Raw genomic sequence first — 24996 nt, forward strand, 5'->3', positions numbered from 1 at the left:
CAACATGCATCTCTGTCACTGATGTCAACATCCTGGGTACGTTGCTGTGTGGTCCTTGGGTTCCTATGAATGAGTTATCCATTTTCATAAATAATATGATACCAAAAGTGAGTAAAATCCCATTAGATACATCCTATTTGAGGTGTAACACCCACTTGTGAGCAAATGCCCTCTCTTAAGCTCAATGGGCTTAGTCCGATCATAAAAAAAAGTAAAAAAGAATGAGAATGTGGTCAATTGGCAGCATCAGATATGGTAAGTGGGAAATGAGCAAACAATAAAAATGTGAGAAAGAACAAATTCATCCTAAATAAATTTTATGCTTTTTCATTATAAAATATGAATGTTTTTCATAGTTCATAAAAATACATTGGGTGATTCAAATCATCTTGGGGCAGTTTCACCAAATTAAGTTACAGATCTTCTGGATGCCTTTCTCTGCATCCCCTGCTATGTATCACATGCACTGTCTTCCATCAAAATGACCACATTCTAAGAATGTATTTACTAATAAACTTTACAGAAAATTAAAAATTTGTAAAAGGCAATGATACACATCAAAAGAATTTTAATCAAAGTATAATTTATTAGTAAAGAAGTCATTTATAAACAAGAGAGTAGAGCATTCTGTCATTCTATTCATACCATTCATAATGAGACAATCAAGTTAACAACCACAGCATCAGCAAGTGACACTACTTCAAGATGAATGATCATATACAATTGTTTAAGCTGATATTATTTATATAGCTGCTTTATACAAAATATAAAATCAATAATGTACAGTAACTTATGCTACTTTCCTGTTTCAAACATCTGAACACAGTAAGTACAATTTCAGGCACATTCAATAAATATATGAAGTTATATACCAATATGTATTTTCTTATAATACTCAAAACAAAATTACAATTACAGAATATACATTATGTGAGATCATACTGGATAAAAACATAAGTCTAATATATCATTTTGGAGTTTCCAGTTACTTTAATGCAGACACAAAGGGTTTCATAACCCTGCCATGAATCAACATGTCAAAAATATTTCAAAAAAAATCTCACTGAGGTGGAATACTCAAATGCCCTGTACTGGCCCAGCAGGAATATATAATACCAAGTAATATCATACAATTCATCATGATACATCACTTATCAAGAAATTTTGTCAAATGTTCTACTCTTTTATGCTATTTACACATATTTCACTGATACCATTGTATACAACACGTTTCAATTCAATTTTGCATAATTTTTCTATGCACTATGATATCTAGGTGGGGGAATTTCTACATATCGTGAAGGAACCTGAAGCACTACAAAAACATCATTAGCAAAGACCCTGTGAAATGGTGCAGGGCTTCTATGGAATAATCTCGGACAAAGTGAAGGTTTGTGTTTATTTTCTGGTTCCTCTACATCCCAAATGTCAACCATTCCACATCCTGGTCGACTCTTGCGAATACACCATGACTCTTCTAGCACCACATAGTTTACCTTCATAGAGAGAAGGGTTTCATATACACTTTCTGCAGATCTTCGACTAAAAATACTATACACTTTCTTGGTCCGGTCTCTAAGTCCTGCATGTTCATAATGAGGATGGTTAACTATGGGTCTCTGTGCAGAAAGGAGAAGATTGGCCATAGTAGACATAGGACCAGCAAAAACAGCATCTTCATGTGTTTCTGACTGAATCCATTCAATTACCTCTTCCAATTCAGGATTACTATATTCTCCCACTATGGATCTCTGTTCACTGATATTCCTAAAGCCTCGTACACACATCCCACTCACTAACACAGCCAAAATTGCAATATGAATTTCTCTTCGTTCTATCACTCTCCAATATTTTCTACAAGCAAGCAAAGAAGCAACAACACACAACTGAGGAGTCAAAAAAAGTTTCAAACGCATAATAAGACTTGCCATTACTGCATAGACAGCCAACAGTGCACTATTATATATGACTCCAGGATCAACACCAGACCATAAGGGGGTTTTCGCTTCTGCACTTTCTTCTTCTAATCGTTGTATCATGTTGTTCTTCATTTTAGTAAGGGTACTGATCAGGACAGCACCTCCAACCATAGCTACACAAGGAATTAATAAGGTTTCATTCAATTTATACAATGACTCTTGAGGGAGAAAGTCAAATTCTGGGGAGCAAGTATAAAGAAGTGTATGGAAATCTGAATAATTTGTGAATTTAGCTTTCAGTATATTAATTATATGAGCATCATCCTCAATGCCAAATATCCGTGACAGCTCAATCTTACAAGCAGTACAAGAGATGAAAAGAAAAGCTAACTGAACACCTGTATTAGTTGGAAATGGAAGGTGCTGAATTATAGGTTCCATAAAAAGATAGAGCAGTAGCACTCCCAACAGACATCCAGCTAAAGGTGAAGAAACCAAGAGTGCATTACCAAACTGGAGCACAACATTATTAAGGAACCCATAGGAAATGCCTAAAAGTACTAACAACATTGGCAGAGGATTGATAATACCTATGGTATACATAGCATATACTATTCCTACTACAGCTACAACAGAGAACTGAGCAAATTGCCAACAGAGAAGGTATACCAAAGTAATTGTGCCCAGTATAAGCGGGCGAGTCCATACTGGTCGAGGAGCACGTACCACATGAGTCACAGCAATACTTAGGGCAATACTCCAAGGAAAAGCAAAACTTTCCCTTAAAGGTGGCGTCCACTGTATCCGCGTAGCCTCCCCATGGTTAAAGAAGAAACAAATTATGGTGATGAATCCTCCCAGAAGGTCACCACTCAGTGCAGTACCCTGAATAAAGAGAAATGCTGCCGTGAAGCCAGCACTCACCCATACTCCTGCTAGATACCAATAGGCTGGATCACCCAAACCCTCGCAGCTGATAACTGGGGCAAGTCCTCCACCCCTGCTTACTTGCCAGCACACTCGCATTTCCAAACCCAACCAGGATGTTACTGCATTGAAAATACGATATGTGCCTCCAAGAACAAGCTGAAAAAGAACAAGCAAGTTACTTATCTACAACACCAGAGAAAACTCAATTTACACAGTTACTACAAATCATACACTCATAATACAAAGAAAAAATAACAATTGGTAATTCAATATGAATACACCCAAACTTTTTTGTATCTTCATCTTTACAGTAATTCTTTTCATCATGAGACTGTCTAAGCAATCCCCTTAAGGGAATAACAAAAAATTCTAAACTAGAGAGAAGCTATAAAAAGAAAGTCTGATGGGCTTATGCTTCTGTTCAAGTGTATTACACACTAAAGTCATTTACCAAATTCTTTACAGTAATGAAATGTGGTTACACTCCCCCTATAGCAATAAATCTCTGACAACCAAAAGTAATAAAATAAAGATATCAAAAGGTCATCTTGACTCCAATCACTAACTGGCTGCACAAAGCCACATCATACCCTTTACATCCAAGTGTCTACCAATACAGCACTGTTCATACAGGAATGACAGTTACAGTAATGAAGAGATCATTGATAGAGGAATCTGAAATAGGCACATGGATTGTGATCAGTTTCTCGATCAACCCTTTATGAAGAAAATTATCTTACGTTAGTACAAAACCTAGCTTTGAACTGAAGTCTTCCTATGCATGTTTTGAACCCCTCATGCCATGATTTTGAATTTCATATCTTTGAAAAAAAAATTGTGAATATGACTACCTTGTCATGTTAAACATGTGGTGAACTAAAATTCTACAAAGGTAAAAGTAGTTAAGCTCAAAAAATATAAACAAAAACTAAAAACAAGCTCCTGTGTGTTCAAAGTAGCCAGATGAATAACTACCTTCCCCATTACATAAATTCCAATAATTCATCTATTTCCTTGGCAAGATAGAAAGTATTGGATGCTCGGGTGAAGAGTTTTCAGGAAAATATTTCACAATATGAACAGGAAGGCTGTTTGGGCAATATAAGAAGTATAAGGAGGATAACAGAGAATGAGTCATTACATCATTGAAAAAAAGTCACTTCATCATTCAGAGTGCAGCAGCCAAGGAGAAAGGGAATGGTGGTGGTGGTGAGAGATGGCGGGGTGGTCAAAGAAGGGAGATTAGTGTGATAGCCAGAGAGGGGGGTAAGTGATGGTGAGAAATGAGGGTGTGGTGGCCAGGGAAGGAAGATGTGGTAACTACACAGGGAGGGCATGGTAGTAGTGAGGAAGGGATAAGGATGGAGATGTAGTAGTGAGGGACGGTGTGGTAACCAGGGAGGGAAGGGATGGTGGTGGTAAGGAAGCGTGTGGTGGCTAAGGAGGAAAGGCACAGTAGTGGTGAGGGTGTGGTGACCAAGGAGGAAAGGCACAGAAGTGGTGAGGGAGTGGTGGCCAAGGAGGGAGGAAATAGTAGTGGTGAGGGAGGGTGTAGTTGGCAACGAGGGATGGAGTGGTGGTGGTGAGGGAGAGAGAGCAATGGCTGGGTTAAGAGAGCATAGTGGTAGCGAGAGATGTTGTGGTAACCCACTATAAATACAAATGGTTCCTGAGATCTTTGTACGTTATCATTCCTAAACATCTCAAGTAAAGTGGATGAACTGCTAGTGAGCTATGTGAAGCAGAAAATATGAAAAAACAAAAAATGGCAAGCAAAAGGCCTTCCAGCCTAAACTCTAGAACCCCTAACAGAGAAAATATAACTAACAATAATGATATTGATATCAATAAAGATAATGATATACCATTATCAACAATAAACTGAAAATTGCATCTAAATGAGATTAAAGGAAAATTCATAAAAATTTTCAAAAAATAAGTTGTATACAAACCACACAGGCTGAAAGAATTCAGCACTTGCTCATACAGACCTGACCATATCATCAAGATTGTTAAGTGCTCATATATTCTACATTTTCAAACATTACTCCTTGAAAAACTCTACATGCTTTTTTTGCTTTTTTTAAGTTTTTATCATTATTATCATTTACTGCTGTTTCCTGCATCAGCAAGGTAGCACTATGACATAGACGAAGAATAGTCCATCCACTCATATACACATATATATACATAAACGCCCATACATGCAAATATACATATCAACATATACATAAATATGCATACACATACAGATATATATACATATATATACATGTACATATTCATACTTTCTTCCCTTTATCGATTTCTGTCGCTACACTGCCACATGGGAAATAGCATCATTACCCCCTGCTTCAGCGAGTTGGTGCCAGGAAAACAGACAAAAAAGGCCACAATCGTTCACACTCAGTCTCAAGCTGTCGTATGTAATGCACCGAAACCACAGCTCCCTATCCACATCCAGGCCCCACAGACCTTTCCATGGTTTACCCCAGATGCTTCACATACCCTGGTTCAGTCCATTGAAAGCACACTGACCCTAGTATACCACATCATTCCAATTCACTTTATTCCTTGCAAACCTCTCACCCTCCTGTATGTTCAGGCCCTGATTGCTCAAAATCTTTTTCACTCCATCCTTCCACCTTCAATTTGGTCTCCCTCTTCTTGTTCCCTCCATCTCTGACACATATATCCTCTTTGTTGATCTTTCCTCACTCATTCTCTCCATATGTCCAAACCATTTCAAAACACCCTCTTCTGCTCTCTCAACCACACTCTTTTTATCAAAACACATCTCTCTTAACCTTTCATTACTTACTCAATCAAACCACGTCACACCACATACTATCCTCAAACATTTCATTTCCAACACATCCACCTTCTTCCATACAACCCTATCTATAGTCCATGCCTCGCAACCATATAACACTGTCAGAACTACTATTCCTTCATTTTTGCTCCGAGACAACGTTCTCTCCTTGCACACATTCTTCATTGCTTCTTACCTGATATCATATCCATGTCAAACAGAAAATAAAGAAATTCCTCAAGGAAATGCTACTTATACCTAAGCGGAGCTGAGAGGAGTAGCTGTATTAAAAACTGACCAATCAGTCCATCATCTATTGGAAAACATGTTAGTTCTGACAAAGTTATAAATATCAAGAGAGACAAGGAAATCTAAGAATTCCATTCATAGTAAGCTAAATCTAGTGAACAGCTGCATGACAAATTTATCAGACTCTTACACAAGTGGGTTACCGAAGCAAGAGCATAACCTCTACCCTAATTACTGATCATGCTCAGGTACCTTAGTATGCTTTTACTGCTTTTGATTTGACAATGGCCTGACTATAACAATATTGTGAATCAGCATTACAGTATTGTAAATCAACATTACAGTGTTATGAATCTGCAAACAAGATCGTTCTGTACCAAAGCTGAGCACCCAACCCTGATTCCCCTGTCCTTGTGCATATAAGCATTAAGTATATGGCAAGTGGCAATCATGCAGAAGTGCTACATGCACATACAATATTGCAATACAGCCAGCATGAGAGCAAAGATCAGCCCCTGAGCAACTGTATGATAAACAAGATGAAGTATTTCATAAATAGTTTATAGGATTAAAAATATTTTGTATATTTATAGCAGTTTCTGTCTTTAATCACTTAGATAATACCCAACCTTTATTCATACAGGAGTAGTGGTTGTGTGGTATTATTCTTTAGTATCAGCTAATCAAGGACATTTCAATACAGAAATTCTCTTTTTCTTGTTGTACCATTCTGTTCAGAGGTTACCTGCAGGCCTACCAGATCCAATCTGGGTCGTGTTATAATTTGCTTACCCAAATGCTACAAACTTCACTCTTCAGTCCATGAAACAAGCTTATTTCTTACAAATGCACATCTGCCTTACAAGGTCTACCATAATGCATGTGTACCAACTTGTATTGTGCATTACTTATTACAATCTACTTCGGCAAAATTACTGTATTTCCCACAATATGAGGCACACGAGAGAGGATCTACCTTCAAGTACCTATGACGAGATTCAGCCATAATGGCAGGGCTAGCATCAAGTGCTCATCTTATGTTTTGCTCAATGAGTATAAGTATTCTTCACTGCCACTTGCATTAAGTTTATCTGTGACTGATTACAAACAAAAAAGTCAATTACTCTCTTAAGTGTTTCTGTAGATGCTCCATATATGATTCATATTTCTTTAAGCATATTTCTTTCAAAAATTATTTTAGCTTCCTGGTTGGGATGTCATATATTTCCATCTGATTTATTTTTGATATGTTCCATGGCATTCTTGAAGACTTAAAAAGTCTGTATCTTCCCTACTGAGAGACTGAAGTTTAATACATTTTCTTTTAAACATACAATTTGTTGCCATGCACAGATCACCATTTATCGTTCTCTTCTCTTTGGGCAATATGGTTGCAGTTCTTTGAATCTTTCAAGGTTCTCTATATGTTTCACTGCCTTGACTTTGCTTATGAAGTGTTTCTAGATTCTCTTTAATATGTTTATTTGTTTCACTGTTGACAATACAATACAAAAGTATTCAACTCTCACTCTTAAATATACAATAACTAAGCTCATCAATAAGTTTCCATCTCTTGCAGTGAAAGTTTTCAAAATTACAATATTCATCACCTGATAATGTTAGAGACAGAGACATTCCTACCTACAAGTACCTACAACAAGATTTTGCCATAATGGCTGGGTAAACCCGAAATGCTCATGCACATCTTGCTTGATTAATTTGGTTCTTCTCAGCTGCCACTAACATTTTTTATGATCTATTTTCATTCCATCTGGAACTGATCTCAACCAAGTCAAGAATTCTTTTAAAGTTTCTGCGGATATTCCACGTTTCTCAGTTCTGCCAAAATGGCAAGCATTGGCACAAAGCATTTACATGTCTTGCTTGAGGAATATGACTGTTCTTCACAGCTGCTACATACATAGCATAATCGATTTTTTTTTTTGTAAAAAAGAAGAGAACTTACCCATTGACTACGTGAACAAACAGCAAGATTTAGCCAAAATGGTAAGGTTAGTGCTAGGTGCTAACTGTACATCTTTCTTGATGAATAAGACTGCTCTCCTCAATCACTATCTGCATTACATAATTAACTATCATTGGTTTATCTACATACAAACCCATTTCCTTTCCTAAGTATTTCTCACATACATTCTTCAAAGCAAACACCTGATCCACACACCCTCTACCGCTTCTGAAACCACACTGCTCTTCCCCAATCTGATGCTCTGTACATGCTTTCACCCTCTCAATCAAAGCATCTACAGAGCATCAGATTGGGGAAGAGAAGTGTGGTTTCAGATTTATGGATCTGGAGAAGGCATATGATAGAGTTGATAGAGATGCTCTGTGGAAGGTATTAAGAATATATGGTGTGGGAGGCAAGTTGCTAGATGCAGTGAAAAGTTTTTATCGAGGATGTAAGGCATAAGTACAAGTAGGAAGAGAGGAAAGTTATTGGTTTTCAGTGAATGCCGGTTTGCGGCAGGGGTGTGTGATGTCTCCATGGTTGTTTAATTTCTTTATGGATGGGGTTGTTAGGGAGGTGAATACAAGAATTTTAGGAGAGGGGCAAGTATGCTGTCTGTTGTGGATGAGAGGGCTTGAGAAGTGAGTCAGCTGTTGTTCGCTGATGATACAGCGCTGGTGGCTGATTCGGGTGAGAAACTGCAGAAGCTGGTGACTGAACTTGGTAAAGTGTGAAAGAAGAAAGCTGAGAGTAAATGTGAATAAGAGCAAGGTTATGTGGTACAGTAGGGTTGAGGGATGAGTCAATTGGGAGGTAAGTATGAGAGGAGAAAAACTGAAGGAAGTGAAGTGTTTTAGATATCTGGGAGTGGATTTGGCAGTGGATGGAACCATGGAAGGGAAGAGAGTCACAGGGTGGAGGAGGGGGCGAAGGTTCTGGGAGCGTTAAAGAATGTGTGGAAGGCGAGAACATTATCTCAGAAAGCAAAAATGGGTATGTTTGAGGGAATAGTGGTTCCAACAATGTTATATGGTTGCGAGGTGTGGGCTATAGATAGAGTAGTGCGGAGGACGGTGGATGTGTTGGAAATCAGATGTTTGAGGACAATATGTGGTGTGAGGTGGTTTGATCCAGTAAGGGTAAGAGAGATGTGTGGTGATAAAAAGAGTGTGGCTGAGAGAGCAGAAAAGGGTGTGTTGAAATGGTTTGGTCACATCGACAGAATGAGTGAGGAAAGATTGACAAAGAGGATATATGTGTCAGAGGTAGAGGGAACGAGGAGAAGTGGGAGACCAAATTGGAGGTGGAAAGATGGAGTGAAAAAGATTTTGAGCGATAGGGGCCTGAACATGCAGGAGGGTGAAAGGCATGCAAGGAGTAGAGTGAACTGGAATGATGTAGTATACTGGAGTCGATGTGCTGTCAATGGATTGAACTAGGGCATGTAAAGCATCTGGGGTAAACCATGGAAAGTTTTGTGGGGCCTGGATGTGGAAAGGGAGCTGTGGTTTCGGTGCATTATACATGACAGTTAGAGACTGAGTGTGAACGAATGTGGCCTTTGTTGTCTCTTCCTAGCGCTACCTCATGAGCATGCAGGGGGAGGGAGTTGTCATTTCATGTGTGGCGGGGTGGTGACGAGAATGAATAAAGGCAGCAAATATGAATTAAGTAACTGTGTATATATGTATATGTCTGTGTAAGTATATATATATATGTATATGTTGAAATGTATAGGTATGTATATATGCATGTGTGGATGTGTATGAATATACATGTATGTGGCTGGGTTGGGCCATTCTTTCGTCTATTTCCTTGTGCTAACACGGGAGACAGCGACAAAGTATAATATATTATAACATGGTTTCTCTAGGAATGATTTCAACCCCAGGTCAAGAACTCTTTTAACTATTTTTTTTTTTTTATTATACTTTGTCGCTGTCTCCCGCGTTTGCGAGGTAGCGCAAGGAAACAGACGAAAGAAATGGCCCAACCCACCCCCATACACATGTATATACATACGTCCACACACGCAAATACACACACCTACACAGCTTTCCATGGTTTACCCCAGACGCTTCACATGCCTTGATTCAATCCACTGACAGCACGTCAACCCCGGTATACCACATCGCTCCAATTCACTCTATTCCTTGCCCTCCTTTCACCCTCCTGCATGTTCAGGCCCCGATCACACAAAATCTTTTTCACTCCATCTTTCCACCTCCAATTTGGTCTCCCTCTTCTCCTCGTTCCCTCCACCTCCGACACATATATCCTCTTGGTCAATCTTTCCTCACTCATTCTCTCCATGTGCCCAAACCACTTCAAAACACCCTCTTCTGCTCTCTCAACCACGCTCTTTTTTTTCCACACATCTCTCTTACCCTTACGTTACTCACTCGATCAAACCACCTCACACCACACATTGTCCTCAAACATCTCATTTCCAGCACATCCATCCTCCTGCGCACTACTCTATCCATAGCCCACGCCTCACAACCATACAACATTGTTGGAACCACTATTCCTTCAAACATACCCATTTTTGCTTTCCGAGATAATGTTCTCGACTTCCACACATTCTTCAAGGCCCCCAGAACTTTCGCCCCCTCCCCCACCCTATGATCCACTTCCGCTTCCATGGTTCCATCCGCTGCCAGATCCACTCCCAGATATCTAAAACACTTCACTTCCTCCAGTTTTTCTCCATTCAAACTCACCTCCCAATTGACTTGACCCTCAACCCTACTGTACCTAATAACCTTGCTCTTATTCACATTTACTCTTAACTTTCTTCTTCCACACAATTTACCAAACTCAGTCACCAGCTTCTGCAGTTTCTCACATGAATCAGCCACCAGCGCTGTATCATCAGCGAACAACAACTGACTCACTTCCCAAGCTCTCTCATCCCCAACAGACTTCATACTTGCCCCTTCTTTCCAAAACTCTTGCATTTACCTCCCTAACAACCCCATCCATAAACAAATTAAACAACCATGGAGACATCACACACCCCTGCCGCAAACCTACATTCACTGAGAACCAATCACTTTCCTCTCTTCCTACACGTACACATGCCTTTTAACTATTTCAGAAATTATTCCATACAAGCTTCTCTTTTCTCCTGGCAGTAGAGTGAATAATTATTCAAGCTTTTGGATTGGGCTAACATGTATTTTTGTTTGAATTATTTACGGTATGTTCCACAGCATTCTTGAAGACTTTATAATCTTGCATCTTCCCAACTTAGATGCTTTCAGGTTTAACATATCATCTTTTAATCCCTAAATTCATTTGTTGCTAGGCATAGCTTATCATGTATCTTTCACTTCTTTCAAGGGCATATAGTTATGCAAGTATGCAGTCTGTTGTGGGTGAGAGAGCTTGGCAAGTGAGTCAGTTGTTGTTCACTGATGATACAGCGCTAGTGGCTGATTCATGTGAGAAACTGCAGAAGCTGGTGACTGAAATTGGTAAAGTGTGTGAAAGAAGAAAGCTGAGAGTAAATGTGAATAAGAGCAAGGTTATTAGGTACAGTAGGGTTGAGGGACGAGTCAACTGGGAGGTAAGTTTGTTTGGAGAAAAACTGGAGGAAGTGAAGTGTTTTAGTTATCTGGGAGTGGATTTGGCAGCGGATGGAACCATCGAAGCGGAAGTGAATCATAGTGAGGGAGAGGGGGCAAAAGTTCTGGGAGCAGTGAAGAATGTGTGGAAGTCAAGAGTGTTATCTTGAAAAGCAAAAATAGGTATGTTTGAAGGAATAGTAGCTCCAACAATGTTATATGGTTGCGAGGCATGGGCTATAGATAGAGTTGTGCGGAGGAGGGCGGATGTGCTGGAAATGAGATGTTTGAGGACAATATGTGGTGTGAGGTGGTTTGATCCAGTAAGGGTAAGAGAGATGTGTGGTAATAAAAAGAGTGTGGTTGAGAGAGCAGAAGAGGGTGTTTTGAAATGGTTTGGTCGCATGGAGAGAATGAGTGAGGAAAGATTGACCAAGAGGATATATGTGTCAGAGGTGGAGGGAACGAGGAGAAGTGGGAGACCAAATTGGAGGTGGAAAGATGGAGTGAAAAAGATTTTGAGTGATCGGGGCCTGAACATGCAGGAGGGTGAAAGGCGTGCAAGGAATAGAGTGAATTGGAACGATGTGGTATACTGGGGTCGACACGCTGTCAATGAATTGAACCAGGGCATGTGAAGCATCTGGGGTAAACCATGGAAAGTTTTGCTGGGCCTGGATGTGGAAAGGGAGCTGTGGTTTCGGTGCATTATACATGACAGCTAGAGACTTTGTGAACAAATGTGGCCTTTGTTGTCTTTACCTAGCGCTACCTCGAGCACATGTGGGGGGAGGGGGTTGTTATTTCATGTGTGGCAGGCTGGCGACGGGAATGAATAAGGGCAGACAGTATGAATTATGTACATGTGTATATATGTATATGTCTGAGTGTGTATATATATGTATACGTTGAGATGTATAGGTATGTATATGTGCGTGTGTGGACGTGTATGTATATAAATGTGTATGTGGGTGGGTTGGGCCATTCTTTCATCTGGTTCCTTGTGCTACCTCGCTAACGTGGGAGACAGCGACAAAGTATAATAAATATATAAAATAAAATAGTTATAGTTCTCTCAGCTTCTCATGGTAGTCCATGCATTCCACCTCAAATTTGCTCACAGAGTGCATCTGAATTCTCTCTAAAGTGTCTATCTCTATTTGTTTTATAGTGACAATATAACACCAAAACAAATGGGAACATCGGTGAAGGGGCAAATGGGGAGGTAATAACAAGTAGTGATGAAGAGAAGAGATGGAGTATTTTGAAGGTTTGTTGAATGTGTTTGATGATAAAGTGGCAGATATAGGGTGTTTTGATTAGGATGGTGTGCAAAGTGAGAGAGTCAGGGACAATGGTTTGATAAACAGAGAATAAGCAGTGAGAGCTTTGCAGATGATGAAAGCCAGCAAGGCAGCGGGTTTGGATGGTATTGCAGTGGAATATATTAAGAAAGGGGGTGACTGTGTTGTTCATTGGCTGGTAAGGATGCTCAATGTATGTATGGATCATGGTGAAGTGCCTGAGGATTGGTAGAATGCATGCACAGTGTCATTGTACAAAGGCAAAGGGGATAAAGGTGTGTTCAAATTACAGAGGCATAAGTTTGTCAAGTATTCCTGGGAAATTATATGGGAGGGTATTGATTGAGAGGGTAAAGGTATGCACAAAGCATCAGATTGGGGAAGAGCAGTGTGTGGCTTCAGAAGTGGTAGAGAATGTATGGATCAGGTGTTTGTTTTGAAGAATGTTTGTGAGAAATACTTAAAAAACAGATGGATTTGCATGAAGCATTTGTGGATCTGGAGAAGGCATATGATAAGAGTTGATAGAGATGCTTTGTGGAAGGTTTTAAGAGCATATGGTGCGGGAGGTATGTTGCTAGAGGCAGTGAAATGTTTTAACCAAGGATGTAAAGCATGCGTATCAGTAGGAAGAGAAGAAATGAACTGATTTCCAATGAAAGTTGGTTTGGGGCAGGAGTGCGTGATGTCTCCATTGTTGTTTAATTTGCATAAAGATGGGTGGTTAGGGAAGTGAATGCAAGAGTTTTGGAGAGAGGGGCAAGTGTGCAGTCTGTTGGGGATGAGAGGGCTTGGGAAGTGAGTAAGTTGATGTTTGCTGATGATACACCACTGGTGGCTGACTCGGGTGAGAAACTACAGAGGTCGGTGACTGAGTTTGGTAAATTGTGTGAAAGGAGAAAGTTGAAAGTAAATGTGAATAAGAGCAAGATTAGGTTCAGTAGGGTTGAGGGGCAATTTAATTGGGATGTAAGTTTGAATGGAGAAAAACTGAAGGAAGTGAAGTGTTTTAGATATCTGGGAGTGGACTTAGCAGCGGATGGAACCATGGAAGCATTAGCGAGTCACAGGGTGGGGAAGGGGGTAAAGGCTCTGGGAGCATTGAGGAATGTGTGAAATGCAAGAACATTATCTGAGAGAGCAAAAATGGGTATGTTTGAAGGAACAGTGGTTCCAACAATGTTATACAGGTTGCAAGGCATGGGCTATAGATAGGGTTGTGCAGAGGAGGGCGTATGTGTTGGAAATGAAATGTTTAAGGACAATATGTGGTGTGAAGTGGTTTGATCGAGTAAGTAATGAATAAATTTAACTGCAGTACCATCCAAACCCTCTGCCCTACCAAATTTCATCTTCCACGAGGCTTTCACCACCTCTGCTCTCTTCACAAAACCACTTTCCCCAACCCTCTCACTTTGCACACCACCCAGACCAAAACACCCTACATCTGCCACTCTATCATCACACACATTCAACAAACCTTCAAAATATTCACTCCATCTCCTAACTTTATCACTACCTGTTATTATTTACCCCCTTGCCCCCTTCACCAATGTTCCCATTTGTTTTAGTCTTGTGCACATTATTAACCTCTTTCCAAAAGGAAGTCTAATGATACCCTCTTATCCCAACTCTTATCTGCCCTCTTTTTCAACTCTTGTACCTTCCTCTTGACCTCCTACTGCTTTCTTTTATTCATCTCCTAGTCAACTGCACTTCCTTACAAATATCATCCAAATGCCTCTCTTTTCTCTTTCACTAGCAACTTTACTTCTTCAATCCAACACTCACTACCCTTTCTAATCTGCCCACCTCCCACCTTTCTCATGCTGCATACATCTCTTGCACATGCCATCACTGCTTCCCATTCCTCACCCACTTCCCTCATGTAATCTGCTATCACCTTTTGCCATTCTACACTCAATCTATCCTGGTACTTACTCACACAAGTGACAGCCTTTGGTGTCCTCAATACAGATTTCAATGCCACTTGTACACCTTGCTCATATTCTGAAGTAACTACACCCAAAATTTGAAGCCTCTGAGTGTTCTAATTTAGCCATGATGGAGTAACAAAAAAATCTTCTCCAGGTCATTCCAGGGTCTTCTTCAAGTCTTCTCCACATCCTCCCCAGATCTTCCCCATTTCCTCATCAGTTCTTCCCTAGGTCTTCTCAAGGTATTCCTCAAGTCTTTCTCAGATAGCCTTTGGCCTTCCCCAGATCCTCCTCAGTTCATCCTCTGATCTTCCCAGGTCTTCCTCAGGTCCTCACCAGGTTCTGCACAGTTCTTCCCTACGTTCTCCCAAGGTTCTACCCAGGCCTTCCCTAGGTTTCTCACCAGGTATTCCTGAAGTACATTTTAACTCCTACATTGAGCACTGAAAAACCTATAGCATTAACTAACCCACATTTCACTAAACTGAGTGAGATTTTAGAAAAGTGGCCTTGGGTGGTCTCAAAATGGCCTTCAAGGCCAATGTCCAGAAGTTTAAAACCTTGCCCCGATTCTGAAGAACGTACACTAAAAATCTGGGACCTGTAGGTGCTTCAGCTTACCCATGAAAGAGTAACCCAAAAACATTGACAGATATTTAGAGGATTTATTATGTACATAAACAGAACATGAATCATTGGGCAGTATAAAATCATAGTATAACTGTACAGGGATATGACATGTATTGTGACATAAGAAGTATTCATATCATATGGCTGGCACAGTCACTGCCTGAATATTCATTTATTTGGTAAGCTCACTGTACATGCAGATAGTGTTTTACTCTATTGTTATATACATGACAATCTATCTATATCTTTGATGCCTGTTCCCAACTGGAGCTCCCTCAAGGAGGTGGCCATAGCAAAAGTCTCCATAATTAGTGAACTCTAGTGCTGCTTCTTAGCCTTTAGTGCCTAACTCAGGCTACTGGCAGAGGGCAACTCTAGTGCAATGTTTACAAAGGCTCCTACCCTATGTTTCTACTGACTACCTTCACCTAATGCTCCTGCCGAATGTTCACATCTACTACTTCTACCTAATGTATCCACCTAATAATTCCATTGCTCCTAAATTCTAACTAATGTTTCCATCTAATACTTCTATTGTACCAAACATCTTACCAAAAGGCAGGGTTAGTGCATAGTGCTTACCGTGGGAAAAATCTATACATCACTTGTTCTTGAAAACATAACATCTCTGAATGGTATGACAAAAAAATTAGTGATTTTTCTTAATTTCTTTTATATTTTAAAAAGTGTCACACTTAGAACTCAGTCAATGGGTTAAAGATGGGTTAAATAGATAAGTGTCCTTCAAAAAACTAACTGTAAAGAATTTATAAAACATGCTCATGAACAATAATTTATATCGTTATACATTTCTAACTAGCCTAAGAAATGCATCAGTAAGGCATACAAACCTCTGGATACAGATTGAACCTCTGCAGTGTGTTGATGGTCTCTGGGTACTCAGTTAAATTATCGTGCATTAGGCGATTCAGCCCAATCAAGAAGGAATCTGCATTAACCAGTGTCTTGTAATATGAGTAGTACAGTCCCTAAGGAAATAGCAAAGAAATAAATCAATATAAATCAACTAATAATACTCCTTATCTTAAGTCAAGACAAAATCATTTGAATATAAAATTTACAAATAAAATAGTCTAAAAAAAATGTCATTTATAATCCAAAGTACTTATTCACTCATCTATTCATAACCGCACAAGGACCCCTTTCTTGAGAAGGAATTGGAGTTACTCCAGAAACCTTTTTCCATAATCTCCTTAAGTGCTAGGGCTGCACCATTTCCAGTACAAGGGAAATGATGGTTCCTTTGCACATATAGTATGCCTGTTGATACTGTCTTACCAAAGGTGAATTTTCACCTACAGGGTAACCTTATGCAGGAGAAGTCTGGTAACACCAACCATACTATTCAAGGTAATATAGAACATAGTGGTATTAGATGCTCTTAAGATATCAAGAAATATACAAAGAATGTACTTTTTATTATGTATCACTTCACACATTACATAAATATGCAGTGCAGTACAAATTTCCTCCCCTATGTCCATAGAAGTACTCAACATATCAGAATTCATTTTCATGAACTATAAAGAAACACATTAATGTTTCAAGACTTTCTCTACATGTAGGAGGAATTAACCGAGAATTCTCTTTAGCTATTTTCTCACCAAAAGCCAGGCAGGCTTAAAGTCTGTTAGTCACTTGCCTCCCAATTAATCTTCTCTACTTCAAGTTGTTGTACTCCCTGTTTTCTTCAACTTCCTCCAGTGTTTTCCCTATTCTTTCAAATAAGCCCTTGACATCATCAGACCATTTCATTCCAGGGCATCCTACTGCATGTCTCCCCTCAGATATCCAGTTCAAACACTTACCTTACCTTGTCTTCCATTCTTTGTATATGGCAATACCACCTTAGCTTGTTCTTTTCAATTACTTCTAATACAGCTGTAACATTTAATTACTCTCTAACTATGATGCTTCTCTTCTTATCCATTCATATAACTTCTCTCTGTAGCCTATGTGCTCTCATTTTGACAGCCAGGATCTTTGAACTTGTTTTGGGTGAGAATAAGTCACAAGCAATAGGATTTTATCTTTTTATCCACATAATAATTTGATGAACTTTGTTGGCTCAAAAGGTAACACCCATACTTATGAAAGGTGCATATGGAGGTTATGGCAGGTACGCTAAAGTGTGCTACACTCTCAAAAAAAAATACATAAAATTCACATGCACTTTGAAGAGATTTTCACATTTAATGATGCCTCTCATTAGATATGTCAACTTGGGGAAGGAAATATTTAAATCAGGTGCTCATCAAATACAATCTCTTTATTCATAGTTGTAATATATAATCCATAAACAAATTAAACAACCATGGAGACATCACACACCCCTGCCGCAAGAGTTTTGGAAAGAGGGGCAAGTATGAAGTCTGTTGGGGATGAGAGAGCTTGGGAAGTGAGTCAGTTGTTGTTCGCTGATGATACAGCGCTGGTGGCTGATTCATGTGAGAAACTGCAGAAGCTGGTGACTGAGTTTGGTAAAGTGTGTGGAAGAAGAAAGTTAAGAGTAAATGTGAATAAGAGCAAGGTTATTAGGTACAGTAGGGTTGAGGGTCAAGTCAATTGGGAGGTGAGTTTGAATGGAGAAAAACTGGAGGAAGTGAAGTGTTTTAGATATCTGGGAGTGGATCTGGCAGCGGATGGAAACATGGAAGCGGAAGTGGATCATAGGGTGGGGGAGGGGGCGAAAATTCTGGGAGCCTTGAAGAATGTGTGGAAGTCGAGAACATTATCTCGGAAAGCAAAAATGGGTATGTTTGAAGGAATAGTGGTTCCAACAATGTTGTATGGTTGCGAGGCGTGGGCTATGGATAGAGTTGTGCGCAGGAGGATGGATGTGCTGGAAATGAGATGTTTGAGGACAATGTGTGGTGTGAGGTGGTTTGATCGAGTAAGTAACGTAAGGGTAAGAGAGATGTGTGGAAATAAAAAGAGCGTGGTTGAGAGAGCAGAAGAGGGTGTTTTGAAATGGTTTGGGCACATGGAGAGAATGAGTGAGGAAAGATTGACCAAGAGGATATATGTGTCGGAGGTGGAGGGAACGAGGAGAAGAGGGAGACCAAATTGGAGGTGGAAAGATGGAGTGAAAAAGATTTTGTGTGATCGGGGCCTGAACATGCAGGAGGGTGAAAGGAGGGCAAGGAATAGAGTGAATTGGAGCGATGTGGTATACCGGGGTTGACGTGCTGTCAGTGGATTGAATCAAGGCATGTGAAGCGTCTGGGGTAAACCATGGAAAGCTGTGTAGGTATGTATATTTTGCGTGTGTGGACGTATGTATATACATGTGTATGGGGGTGGGTTGGGCCATTTCTTTCGTCTGTTTCCTTGCGCTACCTCGCAAACACGGGAGACAGCGACAAAGCAAAAAAAAAAAAAAAAAAATATATAATCACTCACGGCTTCGTGCCTTTTTTTTTTTGCTTTGTCGCTGTCTCCCGCGTTTGCGAGGTAGCGCAAGGAAACAGACGAAAGAAATGGCCCAACCCACCCCCATACACATGTATATACATACGTCCACACACTCAAATATAAATACCTACACAGCTTTCCATGGTTTACCCCAGACGCTTCACATGCCTTGATTCAATCCACTGACAGCACGTCAACCCCGGTATACCACATCGCTCCAATTCACTCTATTCCTTGCCCTCCTTTCACCCTCCTGCATGTTCAGGCCCCGATCACACAAAATCTTTTTCACTCCATCTTTCCACCTCCAATTTGGTCTCCCTCTTCTCCTCGTTCCCTCCACCTCCGACACATATATTCTCTTGGTCAATCTTTCCTCACTCATTCTCTCCATGTGACCAAACCATTTCAAAACACCCTCTTCTGCTCTCTCAACCACGCTCTTTTTATTTCCACACATCTCTCTTACCCTTACGTTACTCACTCGATCAAACCACCTCACACCACACATTGTCCTCAAACATCTCATTTCCAGCACATCCATCCTCCTGCGCACAACTCTATCCATAGTCCACGCCTCGCAACCATACAACTTTGTTGGAACCACTATTCCTTCAAACATACCCATTTTTGCTTTCCGAGATAATGTTCTCGACTTCCACACATTCTTCAAGGCTCCCAGAATTTTCGCCCCCTCCCCCACCCTATGATCCACTTCCGCTTCCATGTTTCCATCCGCTGCCAGATCCACTCCCAGATATCTAAAACACTTCACTTCCTCCAGTTTTTCTCCATTCAAACTCACCTCCCAATTGACTTGACCCTCAACCCTACTGTACCTAATAACCTTGCTCTTATTCACATTTACTCTTAACTTTCTTCTTTCACACACTTTACCAAACTCAGTCACCAGCTTCTGCAGTTTCTCACATGAATCAGCCACCAGCGCTGTATCATCAGCAAACAACAACTGACTCACTTCCCAAGCTCTCTCACCCCCAACAGACTTCATCCTTGCCCCTCTTTCCAAAACTCTTGCATTCACCTCCCTAACAACCCCGTTCATAAACAAATTAAACAACCATGGAGACATCACACACCCCTGCCGCAAACCTACATTCACTGAGAACCAATCACTTTCCTCTCTTCCTACACGTACACATGCCTTACATCCTCGATAAAAACTTTTCACTGCTTCTAACAACTTGCCTCCCACACCATATATTCTTAATACCTTCCACAGAGCATCTCTATCAACTCTATCATATGCCTTCTCCAGATCCATAAATGCTACATACAAATCCATTTGCTTTTCTAAGTATTTCTCACATACATTCTTCAAAGCAAACACCTGATCCACACATCCTCTACCACTTCTGAAACCACACTGCTCTTCCCCAATCTCATGCTCTGTACATGCCTTCACCCTCTCAATCAATACCCTCCCATACAATTTGCCAGGAATACTCAACAAACTTATACCTCTGTAATTTGAGCACTCACTCTTATCCCCTTTGCCTTTGTACAATGGCACTATGCACGCATTCCGCCAATCCTCAGGCACCTCATCATGAGTCATACATACATTAAATAACCTTACCAACCAGTCAACAATACAGTCACCCCCCTTTTTTAATAAATTCCACTGCAATACCATCCAAACCTGCTGCCTTGCCGGCTTTCATCTTCCACAAAGCTTTTACTACCTCTTCTCTGTTTACCAAATCATTTTCCCTAACCCTCGCACTTTGCACACCACCTCGACCAAAACACCCTATATCTGCCACTCTATCATCAAACACATTCAACAAACCTTCAAAATACTCACTCCATCTCCTTCTCACATCACCACTACTTGTTATCACCTCCCCATTTGCGCCCTTCACTGAAGTTCCCATTTGCTCCCTTGTCTTACGCACTTTATTTACCTCCTTCCAGAACATCTTTTTATTCTCCCTAAAATTTAATGATACTCTCTCACCCCAACTCTCATTTGCCCTTTTTTTCACCTCTTGCACCTTTCTCTTGACCTCCTGTCTCTTTCTTTTATACGTCTCCCACTCAATTTAATTTTTTCCCTGCAAAAATCGTCCAAATGCCTCTCTCTTCTCTTTCACTAATACTCTTACTTTTTCATCCCACCACTCACTACCCTTTCTAATCAACCCACCTCCCACTCTTCTCATGCCACAAGCATCTTTTGCGCAATCCATCACTGATTCCCTAAATACATCCCATTCCTCCCCCACTCCCCTTACTTCCATTGTTCTCACCTTTTTCCATTCTGTACTCAGTCTCTCCTGGTACTTCCTCACACAAGTCTCCTTCCCAAGCTCACTTACTCTCACCACCCTCTTCACCCCAACATTCACTCTTCTTTTCTGGAAACCCATACAAATCTTCACCTTAGCCTCCACAAGATAATGATCAGACGTCCCTCCAGTTGCACCTCTCAGCACATTAACATCCAAAAATCTCTCTTTCGCGCGCCTGTCAATTAACACGTAATCCAATAACGCTCTCTGGCCATCTCTCCTACTTACATAAGTATACTTATGTATATCTCGCTTTTTAAACCAGGTGCCTCGTATATGGATGAAATATTTTCTTATTCCTGAAAGGTACAGACTCTGGAGTCCTTTGAAAGGGTCATACATATATGAAGTAGGTTAGACATTTTCATGGAACCTGGACAGCAAGTCTGCCTCCTGGAATTGTGTGTGTCTGCTCTTGCCCAGTTGGCTAGAGATCCCAGAACTGCAAAATATTAATCTTACAAGTGGCACAGACATATGACAGGATATCTAGAATCACCTACAAAATGAGTAATTACCTATTTGTATTAGTTGGGGGTTGAGTTTCAAACTTGTGGAACCCCATCTCTCAAACATTCCTTATTATCACACAGCTTCTTAAATGTGTCTATGCTGTCAGCATTAACCATGTCCTTAGTCATTTCATACCATCTAAAAGTACTTCCCTACAACTTTTTTGAACAAGTTTATTGCTTCATTAATTTTATGTTATATCCATTGACTGTTCTGCCCCTATATCTCTTGAGGAACTGTTAACGGTGTCCATAAATCTGTTTTTAAACTTAAAGGTTGTGATCAGGTCACCCCTTACTCTTCTTTCCAAAGTGAGCACATTTAAAGCCTCTGTCTTATTCATTTGTTCTTTGTGCTTTTGAGGTGGTGAACAAACTTTTCTTTCTCTATGTTAGCTGCAACAGCACAGGCAACTGATGCCCTAACCAAAGCTATCCCATGAAGAGAATGAGTGAGGAAAGATTCACAAAAACGATATATGTGTCTCAGGTAGAGGGAACGAGGAGAAGTGGGAGACCGAACCGAAGGAAGGAAGGAGTGGAAAAGATTTTGAGCAATCGGGGCTTGAACATGCAGAAGGGTGAAAGGCATGCAAGGAATACAGTGAATTGGAACGATGTGGTATACTGATGTTGACGTGCTGTCAATGGATTGAACCAGGACATGTAAAGCATCTGGGGCAAACCATGTGGAAAGGGAGCTGTGGTTTCGGTGAATTCCACAAGACAGCTACAGACTATGTGTGAATGAATGTGGCCTTTGTTGTCTTTTCCTAGCACTACCTCACACAAGAGCAGGGGGGTGCTATTTCATGCGTGGCAAGGTGGTTACGGGAATGGATGAAGGCAGCAAGGATGGATATGTGCATGTGTATATATTTATTTATTTTGCTTTGTCGCTGTCTCCCGCGTTTGCAAGGTAGCGCAAGGAAACAGACGAAAGAAATGGCCCAACCCACCCCCATACACATGTATATATATACACGTCCACACACGCAAATATACATACCCATACATCTCAATGCACACATATATATATACACACACAGACATATACATATATACACATGCACACAATTCACACTGTCTGCCTTTATTCATTCCCATCGCCACCTCACCACACATGGAATAACATCCCCCTCCCCCCTCATGTGTGCGAGGTAGAGCTACGAAAAGACAACAATGGCCCCATTCGTTCACACTCAGTCTCTAGCTGTCATGCAATAATGCCCAAAACCACAGCTCCCTTTCCACATCCAGGCCCCACAGAACTTCCCATGGTTTACCCCAGACGCTTCACATGCCCTGATTCAATCCATTGACAGCACGTTGACCCCGGTATACCACATCGATCCAATTCACTCTATTCCTTGCCCGCCTTTCACCCTCCTGCATGTTCAGACCCCGATCACTCAAAATCTTTTTCACTCCATCTTTCCACCTCCAATTTGGTCTCCCACTTCTCCTCATTCCATCCACCTCTGACACATATATCCTCTTTGTCAATCTTTCCTCACTCATTCTCTCAATATGACCAAACCATTTCAAAACATTCTCTTCTGCTCTCTCAACCACACTCTTTTTATTACCACACATCTCTCTTACCCTTTCATTACTTAGTCAAACCATCTCACACCATATATCGTCTTCAAACATCTCATTTCCAACACATCCACCCTCCTCCGCACTACTCTATCTATAGCCCACGCCTCACAACCATATAACATTGATGGAACCACTATTCCTTTAAACACCCAATTTTCCTTTCCAAGATAACGTTCTCGCCTTCAACAAATTTTTCAATGCTCCCAGAACTTTCGCTCCTCCCCCACCCTGTGCCTCACTCCCGCTTCCATGGTTCCATCCGCTCCTAAATCCACTCCCAGATATCTAAAACACTTCACTTCCTCCAAGTTTTCTCCATTCAAACTTACCTCCCAACTGACTTGTCCCCCAACCCAGCTGTACCTAATACCCTTGCTCTTATTCACATTTACTCTCAGCTTTCTTCATTCACACACTTTACCAAACTCAGTCACCAGCTTCTACAGTTTCTTACACGAATCAGCCACCAGTGCTGCATCATAAGCGAACAACAACTGACTCACTTCCCAAGCTCTCTCATCCACAACAGACTGCATACTTGCCCCTCTTTCCAAGACTCTTGCATTCACCTCCCTAACAACACCATCCATAAACAAATCAAACAACCATGGAGACATCACACACCCCTGCTGCAAACCTACATTCACTGAGAACCAATCATTTTCCTCTCTTCCTACATGTACACATGCCTTACATCCTCGATAAAAACTTTTCACTGCTTCTAACAACTTGCCTCCCACACCATATATTCTTAATACCTTCCACAGAGCATCTCTATCAACTCTATCATATGCCTTCTCCAGATCCATAAATGCTATATACAAATCCATTTGCTTTTCTAAGTATTTCTCACATACATTCTTCAAAGCAAACACCTGATCCACACATCCTCTACCACTTCTGAAACCACACTGCTCTTCCCCAATCTGATGCTCTGTACATGCCTTCACCCTTTCAATCATTACCCTCCCATATGATTTCCCAGGAATACTCAACAAACTTATACCTCTGTAATTTGAACACTCACTTTTATCCCCTTTGCCTTTGTACAATGGCACTATGCAAGCATTGTGCCAGTCCTCAGGCACCTCACCATGAGTCATACATACATTAAATAACCTTACCAACCAGTCAACAATACAGTCACCCCCTTTTTTAATATATTCCACTGCAATACCATCCAAACCTGCTGCCTTGCCAGCTTTCATCTTCTGCAAAGCTTTCACTACCTCTTCTCTGTTCACCAAATCATTCTCCCTAACCCTCTCACTTTGCACACCACCTCGACCACACCCTATCATCAAACACATTCAACAAACATTTAAAATACTCACTCCATCTCCTTCTCACATCATCACTACTTGTTATCACCTCCCCATTAGCCTCCTTCACTGAAGTTCCCATTTGTTCATTTGTCTTACGCACTTTATTTACCTCCTTCCAAAACATCTTTTTATTCTCCCTAAAATTTAATGATACTCTCTTACCCCAACTCTCATTTGCCCTCTTTTCCACCTCTTGCACCTTTCTCTTGACCTCCTGCCTCTTTCTTTTATACATCTCCCACTCATTTGCATTATTTCCCTGCAAAATGCATCCAAATGACTCTCTCTTCTCTTTCACTATTAATCTTACTTCTTCATCCCACTACTCACTACCCTTTCTAATCTGCCCACCTCCCATGCTTCTCATGCCACAAGCATCCCTTGCGCAAGCCATCACTGCTTCCCTAAATACATCCCATTCCTTCCCCACTCCCCTTTCGTCCTTTGCTCTCACCTTTTTCCATTCTGCACTCAGTCTCTCTTGG

General features: G+C 40.7%; 1 protein-coding gene across 2 annotated transcripts in view; it reads right to left on the reverse strand.

Moving 5' to 3' along the window:
* Positions 1 to 562: 562 nt before the first annotated feature.
* LOC139749601 (protein C-mannosyl-transferase DPY19L1-like) overlaps positions 563 to 24996 on the reverse strand; it is a 49526-nt gene continuing 25092 nt past the window's right edge. For both annotated transcript variants that reach the window (XM_071663714.1, XM_071663723.1), the window contains exons 3-4: positions 16171 to 16308; positions 563 to 3005 (exon numbers count right to left, since the gene is read on the reverse strand). In XM_071663714.1, the coding sequence (XP_071519815.1) occupies positions 1257 to 3005; positions 16171 to 16308 (1887 nt within the window). In that variant the 3' untranslated portion in view covers positions 563 to 1256. The remainder of the gene's footprint in view (positions 3006 to 16170; positions 16309 to 24996) is intronic.

Source organism: Panulirus ornatus, chromosome 1 (assembly GCF_036320965.1).
Source record: "Panulirus ornatus isolate Po-2019 chromosome 1, ASM3632096v1, whole genome shotgun sequence".
In the NCBI taxonomy this organism is placed as follows: domain Eukaryota; kingdom Metazoa; phylum Arthropoda; class Malacostraca; order Decapoda; family Palinuridae; genus Panulirus; species Panulirus ornatus.